Here is an 11,803-nt window from a genome sequence, read left to right on the forward strand (position 1 = left end):
GAATGATTCATATATTATCAAACCGCATTCCGGCAGGAGTGTGATGAACATATCATAAAAGAAAAGGAGAGTGGAAGTGGTCAATAAGAGCTTTGAAACATTGTTAAATGAGATTATGTTAATCACATGATACAGAAAAGAAAGCTACTGCTGAGGCCTTTTCTGTCTCTCCTTTTTGAGAAAGCAGCACCGTTCTGCTGAATTAAGGTTCAAATGGTGGGAAGGACCTTTTTTTTTCATTTATGCAAAATAACAGCTAAATTCTGAGGTTCCAGCTTATACAATGAAGCATGTGGGGAGCGGAGAGTGGTGGTGGTGGTGGGGGAGAATGGAACAGTTAGAATCCAACTTCCAAGGGCTTCCTGGCAATCAAGTATTAAACATGCTCTGCTAAATGGACACTGTAGGACCCAGCCTAGATCTCTGGCCGTCACCAGAGTCAAGGATAATATTGCCTAGAGAAGGTGCTTGCAAATCCACACACACGCACACACACCCCTTTAAAAAAGGAAAGGGGGGAATAAATCAATAACCAGGGGGTAACTGGAAAGCCATTTATCAGTGTGAAATGCTAACATGATGTAAGCAACAGAGTTCTCTTAATTTACAACTGCCATGAAACGAGCATTGTGTTACAGTCCTGCCCTTTATGATCCATGTTATCAGCCTATAGTCTGTGCAGGGGCGAGAGAAGAAGGAAGAGGAGAGGGAAATAAGAATTGTCATTGGGATTTCCTTTTTGCCTGTTTGCACAAAAGAAGTTTGGCTCCAAAGCCTATTGAAGTCTATGAAAGGAACATGGCTGCATTCAGTAGCTCCTTGCTGCAAAAAAAAACCCTTCTGACTTTCTCCCTTTTGGTTTTTGTTTGACAATTGGTTTTTGTTTATATATAGACATTTGCCACAATATATTTGAGGCAAATGGCCCAGTACTATAAATGCCCCCCCCCACATTTCCAACCGTTATAAATTTGAAACGTTAAATGTGTTGTCAAAAACAAACACTTCCTCTCTTCTTCTTTTTTCATTTCAGCTTTCTAAACTCTTCCCGTGGTTTAATAATCCCACAGTAAAAGCATTCCAGACCCAGGATTTCCTTTCAACTGTGAATTTTAAAGGTAAATCATTAATTAAATTTATAATGTAACACATTCATTCCTCTAGGGCTACTATAGATTTAGTAATAGCGCTATTCACTGGCAAAGTGGCCTATTTTTATCTCCAACGTCTCATATTAACACATAAAATACTTCACACTTCAGGAATGACCTGTTCTGCATCCATAAAAAGAGGGCGGGGCCAAAGGCTTTGCAACGTACAGTGAGCTTATACACACAGCATAAAATGAAGGCCGTGCTGATCTGTGAAGGCTCTATACCTTTGGGTGTTCTCGGAGGCAGAAGGAGAGAGAAGTGTTACTTTCCCCAGCGCTCTGAAACAAATCTACAGCATATGAAGCTATACGAAAGCACTTTTCAAGGAACTCCTGCAGACAGACTTGCAGACAAGACTAAGCCCTCTTGATTCTTTCACTGCCAACGTGAAAAGGCAGCACACACGGACATGAATTTATCGGAACTACTTTCTCCTCAGACTTCGGGTGTTAGGAATGTAGGTCACAGACACATACACACACACAAACACCTTGAAAATTAATATAAGGCCATCCTCTGCCAATCAGTCACAATTACCGACTTCGTCAAAATGGCGGTGTTTGAATCTACAGAAGGGATGCCCCATGGGTGCACAGAAAGACTTCATTCATTGACCTTTCCAGGGTATAGGATTAACTGAGATGCCTGACTCTCACCGAGATAAAGCTGTACCTTTCCTCACTGTCAAAGATGAGGGCAATTGCCGGCAATCAACAGTGAATGTGTGCTGTCTGCACCCGCCAGAGGCCTGTCAATCATTCCCCTTTCCTAGGGCTGGGGGGTGGGGGGGCAGGGAATGGTTCCAGGGACAGCGCAGTGTGCACAGGCAGAGCAAAACCTGACTGCAGTCAAGTTCGGGCAGAGCAACAATGGTAGCAGGACAATACTCCATTTTCCCATGATAGGGCTAATTCAGAGCTTATGCATAATGCATCGCTACATAAACAGCCTCACATTCCTTCCATTTGTCACCACCCTCCCCGCCCACCACCTTCCTTCTTCTTTTTAATTACAGGACCGACGGACGTTAAACTACAGTATATTTCATTAGCCCATTGAAGGAATTTGTCTTCCTGTTTATTAAATAACTGGCAATCTTTCCAAACTTTGGAGTTTTTTTAATTATTTGGACTTAGTTAGGCATCAATTGTTTGCCTCTAAACGCAGCAAGAAGAGGTTTCCATTTAATTTTAAAGGGATTTGAGCATATTTGAATGGAAATACCATGCGCATTGTTCCTCCCCCTCCCCCCGCCCACCCACTCCCTGAAATTGCTCTTAATATTCACCCTGCATATGTGGCAGTGAAAATAAGGTGGCAGTTTCTCTCTGCACACATACCCCCCCCCCGGTAATTAATAAAAATTCCTGGTCCCATGGCATGCTGAGGACACAGTACCTACGGTAAGAATCAGGGTCTACTCAGCAGTTCTTCAGCAGGTTAACTGACTGCATGCTATTTGTCTACAAATCCTTTGCTAAATTAAGAGTGAACGTCTGCACACAGTCCTGACTAAGCCGAGTTTCCGTTCTCTCCCAGAGTCCAGATCTGCAAATGTGTTAAACATTCACCATTCGGCAATAGAATAAGAAGCTCTTGCTCTGCTTTGCTTTATACACTGCACTGCTGTTCCCCCAAAAACAGAGGTTTTGATTTTGATTTTTTTTTAAAGAAAGAAAGAAAGAAAGAAAGAAAGAAAGAAAGAAAGAAAGAAAGAAAGAAAGAAAGAAACCTCATGGACTAGAATATCTAATCTATTAAGGTAGCATCACACCTTTGAATTGTCCTAAGCTGACACAAATCCTGGTTCACCTGCCATCTGGGAACTGGATAGTGGTCACCCTATATCAGGGCTTGGGAACAAGGGAGCCCTCCAGAAGAAGGTGCTGGACAACAACAGCCACCATCCATTGCCACCATCCATGCTGGCTGAGCCTGATGGGAGTTGGAGCCCAGCAACATCGGGAAGGTGACAGGTTCTCCATCCCTGCTCTCAATGTAACCCCACTTCTTTGGAAGAAGCAGGTGTAGACATTTATTGTATCCAAGGCCACAATCCTATGCAAACTTACCTTGGAGTAGGCCTCATTGAACCCACAGAAACCTGCACCCGAGTGAGCATGCATAGATGCCTTGCAAGGAAATAAACCTCACTGAACTATACAGGGTTTACTTTTGGAGAAATATTCTTAGGGTTGGGTTGTAAATATGCGTTCTTTGATCAGATTCTGAAAGTCTCTTTCCACTCTCTACGGTTTCCTTCTTGACTGAGCTATGCATTGGGAGTATAAGGTTTCTCCAACAAAGTGTAATTCACATCACAGGCCACGGAAGAAATGTGACCTTCTCCCCACAATCAACAATAATCGAGCCATTAGGATTCACCAGAAACGTACTAATCATTCCATTTTACCTAGATGATCAGATAGGGATGCAGAACTTACCCCTCCTTCCAACGGGCTTGCTATCCACCCAAGTTCACCCTGAACAGATCTGGAATCCAATAAGGTAACTGCAAAAATGGGGAAACAAACATGAATGACAAGTTACACTTACTGAAACTCAGGCGAAGTTTTTAGAGAAAATTTACCTGACTGTTTCCACATGTGAAGAGAAAGCTCCTCACTCAGACAAGATTTATATCAACACTTTGTTTTTTAACCAGTCATGCCAGTGGTCATGGACTACTTTCAATTAGAGATCAATATTTATTCAAACTTTGTGGCCGTGATCCAGTAAAAAAAGTTACATTAATCAGAAATGAGCCCCTTCCCAAATGATTCATAATCATGCATACTCACATACTCGGGAGTAAGCACCACTGTGTTTAGACTTCCTGCCTAGATCTCATGGTGGAAGTTAATGAGGCTTCAGTTATGTATGGTTAATTTGTTAATTAAATGCAACAAACTCTTTTATGGATCACTGAATTTTCACAGTGCTGAATGTGACACACACACACACATCATGGTAACCTTTACAACACACCTACAGGTAAGACAGATTTAGTATTTCCAATCTGCACCTATTGCCATAGTGCCTTCCTAGAGCAAAGGTATCCCATGTGGTATGGCCATGACTACTGGCCATACTGGCTGGGGCTGAAGGAAGTGGGAATCCAACAACTTCTGGAGGGAACCCCATTGACCCTATCCTAGAGTCACCTCTTGACTGACAGCTCAGTTTACAGTGCATGAGACTCTTAATCTCAGGGTCGTGGGTTCAAAGCCCACATTGAGCAAAAATATTCCTGCACTGCAGAAGGTTGGAACAGGTGGCCCTTGGGTTCCCTTCCAACTTTACAATTTTATGAATTGAGAACCTCCATGCTCACAGCTCATTCTCTGAACCACTATGCCCCACAATTGTACAAAAGATGTTGCAAGGCCTGGCGGTTAAGCACTTAAACAAATAAAGTAAAAATAAAAAATCTTACTATTGATAAGCAATGCTTCTATTTAGTCCTCTCACTTATATTCAGCACAATCCTATCTACAGTGAATCAGAAGCCCCACTGTGTTCCATGGGATTTATTCCCATGTAGATGTGCCACTGGTTTTGGCCATGCAGAACAGTCTTATGAAGAAAGTATCACTGTCGTCTACGGGGGGACTTTATTGCTCACAAAGAGGTAAGGATTTACAAAGCTGAGTAAGAGTGGAAGGACAGGCTCATATACCTGTGGTGGGAAATGGGGTATGTAGGCACTCCAATAATTAGTATTTCATTTGTCTTGTATTAAATGTCCTTGTTTACACCGTCCATCACTTCTGTTTCATGAATTGCATATCTCTTAGGAGTATGTTGGTGAATTTCGGAAGCAGGTGCAGCACACAGCTTGACATATAGTTTAATCCAAATTGGTGTATCACTGCCACCTTAAACACTGAACCCAGTATGTTCTGTTACCACCTTCTGGGTGTTTAATGACACTTGCAATAAAAAAAACAAGTGTATTTTCCTTTTAATCCACCTTCCAGGGTAACATTTCTAGGAGTAAGAGATTGGATGCATTGAGTGAGGAGGGAGGGGTATTAATTCTGTAGGAAACAAAAAAGGGGGGACCTAAGTGTGTACCAAGGCCCACCACTGCATTCTTTGTACCTCCTAAGCCTCTTGTTAAAGATGGAGTAAGAGGTGGGGACATGAAAAATGGCTCCCCTGGTACAGATTTAACTTAAAGATGCTGAGACATTCAATGAAATCTCAGCCGCTCAGCTCCTCTCTCCCCACCCCACCCCCAGCCTTTCCCATAGTGAGACTACAAAAACCACAAGTTCTAAATAAATCATAAATAAGGGTTTCAAACTACAACAAACAAATGCAACATCCTTTCTGACTGGAATGGTTATATTTTATTTAGTTTGTTGTTGTTTTTAAGCCAATGATGATCATTTGCAATTTCTGTACACATTGCCTCTTCTCCCTTTGAAAGATCAAGAAGAACCAACCAAAAACTATTTTAAGAGAGAGAGAGAGAGAGAGAAAGCCTTCTCAGATTGGTCCAGCGCTCCTGCACCAGAGAGGACAAGGCTTTTCGATCTCTTGGAATGAATGGAAAACAAGACCAGGAAAAGAGGAAAGTGGGGAGACCGTGTGGCTGAGTTGCTGATGGCAAAGAAAATTATGGAAAGCAAGGGAGAAGGTGGGGGGGGGGGGAGAGAGAGAGAGAGAGAGAGAGAGAGAGCATTGCGTTTTTTTAAAATGCTAGAGTGTAGGGATATCTCAGGCAGAGGGAAATCCATCTGCAAAAATGCTTTGCCTCTCGGTTTCAAGTTTAAACTGCACATTCCTTGCATCTGTGTTCTTCTGTACCAGGTGATTTCCAGGCCTCTGACATTATACCATTGCCAGGTTTGCCCTAGGAGTTGCAGGAGCCAAATCCCCGAGCAGATGGACACACACAGGCATCTCTCTCACAGACACTCACAAACAGGGAGCAGCGCAGACAAACACACCCCTTCTTGTCAAGCTGGTTTAGGAACGTGCAGGCCACCTGGATGTATGCAAAGCAGACAGGTACTCCAGGAACTGAGTGTGCGTTTGTGTGTGTGTGTGTAAGCGCGGGGGTGTCCCGGGTTATGTAACATCAGTCTTACGAACACCAAGATCGTTAGGCTTCCTTCCTTCCTCATCACCTTTCCAAGACGAAGACTAATCACAATAACAACAACAACAATGCCAGTTCGTACACCCTCCGCGGAATGCAGCAAGCCAGGAGGTGCAAGAGGGCGCGCGGACGGAGCAGGGAGCGAGGGTTGCTTTGAACTTTAGGGCTCTAACCTAGATTTTACATGGGTGCAAAAGGGAAAGAATCTGGCCCCGTCCGCAAAATAATAAGGGCCTTTTTTCCTGGCGTGGCGGCGGGTCCCGCGGCGTGACTTGCGAGCAGTCGGTTCCACGCATCTCGGAATATCCAGGTCAAGCTCCCACGCGCTTTTGCGCCGCGCGCGCCGGGGCCAGCCGAGCGCCGGGACGTCGCGTCTGCGGCAAACGCAGCTCCCAACAAGGCGAGGATCCGAGGGCTGCCCCAGCCCAGCCCGCTCCGCCGCCGCGCGCACCAAACTTCCACCTCTCCTCGTCCAGGGGGCGACGCGATGGTGCCGGCGGACGTGGGGAGTCTGGCTGCGGGGCGAAGCTCCGGCAAAAGGAAGCAGGACGGGTGGGTAGGTGGGTGGAGAAGCACCCTGGCGACGCTTCCCCTTCGGCTGTCCAGCCTCGCTTGGCACGCAGGGAGGGAGCCCAGCCGGGAGATCGTCCATCGGTCAGTCCGGAAGGCAGGCGCCTGGGTTGAACTTTCTCCTGGCCGCACAAGTTGCCCACAAGCGCGTCCTGCAAAGCGCGAGCGCTGCCGGCTGCTCACGATCCCTACCGCTGGAAGACGGTGTTGGGGGGAAGCACCCCAAACCCCGGAGAAAAAGGGGAGATGGATGGAGCCTCGGATCGGCCCGGGGTACCAAACACTACCAACCCCCGTTGCTTTTTAATTTTATTTTCCCACTCACCTTCGTTGGCTGGATATACCCGAGAGCCGGTAACCCCCTCGCAAATCCCAAAGAGAAGCGGCAAGACGGTGAAGAAATATACAATCCCAGCCATGGTTTTTTGGTGCCAGCGCTGCTCCGGTCTCCTCTATCCCAGTGGAATAAATGCTTAAATTGGGAGTGCAGCAGGCTGTAGACATTGCCAAAGGGGCGGGGGAGGGACCGTGACGTACAGCCGTCCATCAAGCCCGCCTGCCTGTCGGAGGCGCTGCTCGGGAAGAAAGCCCCGCCTCGTCCCCCTCGCCGCCCCGCCCCGTCCCAAGCCGCGCCTCCTTTCCGCCCGTCGCCTCCTTGTCCAACGGGGGCGAAGTGTCTGACCGGCGACGGATCCTCTCTCTTTCCAGGCTCGCCTTTCCCCGACCACAGGCATCGCCATCCCCGCCGTCCTGCTGAAGAATACCTCCAACAAGCCGGGCACGGAAACGCTGCTCCGTGTTCATTACTTCACACACACACAAACACCCGGCGCGCGTCAGTACAAAGCCCGAGTTTCCCTGGGCAATTTTTTGGAGAGCAAACAAGCGAGGTCCTGGATCGGATTCCTCAGGGAAGAAGCGATTAGCAAAGCGGCTCCTTTTATTTATTGGTCTTTGGTGAAACAACTGCACTCCCCTCTACACAGTTTTCTTTAAAAGGAGACTAAGGATAAAAGTAACAGCAAACAACTTGACCATCTGAATGATATTTATATAGATAATATCTATGATGCGGTGACCAATACGGCGCGAAATGATTTTGCGCGCCGGGTACCTGCCTGCCTGGCGCGCGCCGTTTCCTCGCAATCTAAACCCGGGTTTAGATCGCGATCCTTTTTCCGGGCAAAAAAATAATAATCTCTAGATGAAAGATCTTCCCAGGGGGGTAACAGTTGGGTGGAAGGGAAGGAGGAGAGGGGTTTTCTGTCCGGTGTGTGTGCGCGCGCGCGGCATTGTTGCAATAAGCTGCCGCTCACCCTTCCAAACCGAGAGCCCTGACTGAGTAGCCAAGTTATTTTTCCACCACCCCAATCTCCATTGACAGGCAGACTGTTTTAAATCGGCTTCTCGGCCAAGCCGGTTTGTGCAAGTACAGTAAACGAATAAAAAATGGTCACGCACCGACACTGCGCAGCCGATCCCGGTGTTCCAGAGAAACTGATGGCACGGGAGGCGCCTGAAAACTTTTTTGATAAACAGGAAAGACAATAGGAAGCGAGGCGCAGGAAATATGTGCTTGGCAAAACCACAATATAGATAGATTGCAACCTTAGATAGATCTCTTTGGAGAGGATTTCTCCGACTTGATCACCACCCGCTCTCGCTTAAACTGCAGACGGCGGATGAAGCGGTTGTCACCCGTCCCCCTCCCTGGGATCTTGCATACATTTCAAGCGGCCACGGCTTGTGGTCTTTTACATACGCCGGGAGTGATCGCAAGGAAAAGTCCACGAGGGGAGAAAGGTGCAGGCAAAAGGACCCATGAACTGGTGTGGGTGGGTTTCTTTTTTCCTCCCTCCCCCCTCCTTCCCTCAGCGGAAAAGGGCTGCGACCCACACAGAGAACAGGTTGGGGGTGGATTCCAGCGCTCCTCATTCACGCCAGCGAGGAAGAGCTTCCAACATAAACCAACAGTGCCCCCTCGTGGGTTGCCGGTTAGTGAAGAGAATGCAGACAAAGACGTCAATGTGACAAGGTAGATTTTTTTTTAAAAAAAAGTGTTTGCATCGAAGTCCTTTGCTCCCCACCCCCGCCGCCCCCGCATGATCAACTAGAACCAAAAGGCAGCATCAATATAATATGACTTCGCAAGCAGCTTCTTTTTAGATCTTCAGTAGCACTGCAAGAGATTTAAGATTAAGCAAGGAGCTCTGTCAGGGCCCACGGGTCGCTAAAAAGGGAAAGTTGACGCCTCCTCCTTTCTCTGCCGGCCCCTGCCCCCCACCATTTGAAGCCAGGGTCGCATGGCTGCAGAGGCGGATTTCAGGTTTCAGTGTGGTGATGAGGGGCACCACCCTGGAATGGGAGAGGAGAGAGACTCTGTGTTGGCCAGTAGGCAATGGCTTTTCCCCACCTGCCTTGCCACAGCCTCCAGCCCTAGGAGCCTTCAGAACCATAGAATTGTAGAGTTGGAAGGGGACCCCCAAGGGTCATTTAGTCCAGCCCCTGCAATGCAGGAGTCTCAGCTAAAGCATCCATGACAGATGGCTATCCAACCTCTGCTTAGAAACCTCCAATGAAGGAGAATCCACAACCTCCCGGAGGGAGACTCTTCCACTGTCGAACAGCCCTTACTGCCAGAAAGTTTTTCTTGATGTTTAGTCAGAAGCTCCTTTCTTGTAACTTGAAGTCACTGGTTCAAGTTCTACCCTCTAGAGCAGGGGGGAAAACAAGTTGCTCTATCTTTGCAACATCCCTTAAGTTATTTGAAGATGGCGATCATATCTCTTCTCAGTCTCCTTTTTTTCCAGGCTAACATACCCATCATCATGCGAAAGGCTGGGCTGGATGAATCCCAAACCGGAATTAAGATTGCCGGAAAAAATATCAACAACCTCAGATATGCTGATGATACAACCTTGATGGCAGAAAGTGAGGAGGAATTGAAGAACCTTTTAATGAGGGGTGAAAGAGGAAAGCGCAAAATATGGTCTGAAGCTCAACATAAAAAAAAACTAAGATCATGGCCACTGGTCCCATCACCTCCTGGCAAATAGAAGGGGAAGAAATGGAGGCAGTGAGAGATTTCACTTTCTTGGGTTCCATGATCACTGCAGATGGTGACAGCAGTCACGAAATTAGAAGATGCCTGCTTCTTGGGAGAAAAGCAATGACAAACCTAGACAGCATCTTAAAAAGCAAAGACATCACCTTGCCAACAAAGGTCCGTATAGTTAAAGCTATGGTTTTCCCAGTAGTAATGTACGGAAGTGAGAGCTGGACCATCAAGAAGGCTGATCGCCGAGAATTGATGCTTTTGAATTATGGTGCTGGAGGAGACTCTTGAGAGTCCCATGGACTGCAAGAAGATCAAACCTATCCATTCTCAAGGAAATCGGCCCTGAGTGCTCACTAGAAGGACAGATCCTGAAGTTGAGGCTCCAGTACTTTGGCCACCTCATGAGACGAGAAGACTCCCTGGAAAAGACCCTGATGTTGGGAAAGATGGAGGGCACAAGGAGAAGGGGACGACAAAGGATGAGATGGTTGGACAGTATTCTCGAAGCTACTAACATGAGTTTGGCCAAACTGCGGGAGGCAGTGAAGGATAGGCGTGCCTGGCGTGCTCTGGTCCATGGGGTCACGAAGAGTCGGACACGACTCTGAACGACCTGAACAACAAACATACCCAGCTCCCTCAACCATTCCTCATAAGGCTGGGTTTCCAGACCCTTGATCATGGAGTTGCCCTCTTCTGCACACATTTCAGCTTGCCAATATCCTCTTAAATTCTGGGGCCCATGATTGGATACAGGATTCCAGGTGTGGTCTGGACCAGGCAGAATCAAATACATCAATGGCACAACTACCCCTGATGGCAAACTCAGTCTCTCTTCCTCCACAGTTCCTTCTCTGGAAACAGTTTCAAAGCCAAATAAACTCTTTTCAGATTTCTGAAGGCTAACATCTCCCCCTCCAATGCTCTTATTTAGTTTGTGCTTAATGTTTAAGCAGTGTAGGCTTTGGATCAGAGGTGGAGGGCATTCCTATTTTTCTTTTTAAAAAAAGAAGGCGTCCAATTTATTGTATTACCTAGGGACGGATCGTATGGCTTGTGTCAGCTGACAAAGGCCGGGCTGCAAAGGGAAAAGCACATAGGGACAGGCAGGCAAACGAGCCCTTGACAATGTAATTGACATGATTAGATCCAGTGATTCTGTTGCCATTGTGGTTCAAGGGACACAGCTGCCACTGAGGCATAGGATTTGCTTCCTCAGTTTTGACTCTGTTGAATGGTTTGCTTCTGGTGGTCAGGACAGACGTTAAGTTTGCTTGCCTGCTTACTTTGCCAGGATCGAGTAGCATAAGAGGAGCCCTGCTGGATCGTGCTCAAGGCTCATCCGGTCCCGCATCCTGACCTCACTGTGACCAACCAGAAGCCCCAATGCTAAGTTTGCAAGCAGGACCGCAGTGCACCCTCCCCATTTGTGACCCTAAGCAGCGGCATGCAGAGGCATACTGCCTCAAACAGGAAGAAGGAGAGGCTGGCCAGTCATTGTCCCATGTCCGGGACACACACTTCCGGGTTTGACGTGTTTGTAATCCAAACGTATGCAAACCAACGGTACCACTGTACTCCAGAGCGTTTCCCAACTTTTAAATCACACAAGGATATCCAAGGTTGAGTTGCCTTTTCCTGATCACTCTTTTGCCAAGACAGAGGGAGAGATGCATATTTGTTTCTCCGTGGACCACAGTGAAGCAAATATAGCCTATGTGAAAACGTTTTGTTTTACCTATGGCACAGAGTGCAAAGGGGTTACAGACATCATAGACATCATAGAGTTGGAAGAGACACAAGGGCATCCAGTCCAACCCTCTGCCAAGCAGGAAACACATCAAAGATTCCTAACAGATGGCTGTCAAGTCTCCGCTTAAAGACCTCCAAAGAAGGAGACTCCGCCACACT

The 11,803-nt window shown here is 47.2% G+C and overlaps 1 protein-coding gene across 1 annotated transcript in view; it reads right to left on the bottom strand.

Moving 5' to 3' along the window:
• EPHA4 (EPH receptor A4) overlaps positions 1–7,313 on the bottom strand; it is a 152,027-nt gene extending 144,714 nt beyond the window's left edge. The window contains exons 1-2 of the mRNA XM_033150247.1: positions 7,160–7,313; positions 3,599–3,666 (exon numbers count right to left, since the gene is read on the bottom strand). Coding sequence (XP_033006138.1) covers positions 3,599–3,666; positions 7,160–7,253 — 162 coding nt within the window. The 5' untranslated portion in view covers positions 7,254–7,313. The remainder of the gene's footprint in view (positions 1–3,598; positions 3,667–7,159) is intronic.
• Positions 7,314–11,803: the final 4,490 nt, after the last annotated feature.

Source organism: Lacerta agilis, chromosome 5, assembly GCF_009819535.1.
Source record: "Lacerta agilis isolate rLacAgi1 chromosome 5, rLacAgi1.pri, whole genome shotgun sequence".
In the NCBI taxonomy this organism is placed as follows: Eukaryota; Metazoa; Chordata; class Lepidosauria; order Squamata; family Lacertidae; genus Lacerta; species Lacerta agilis.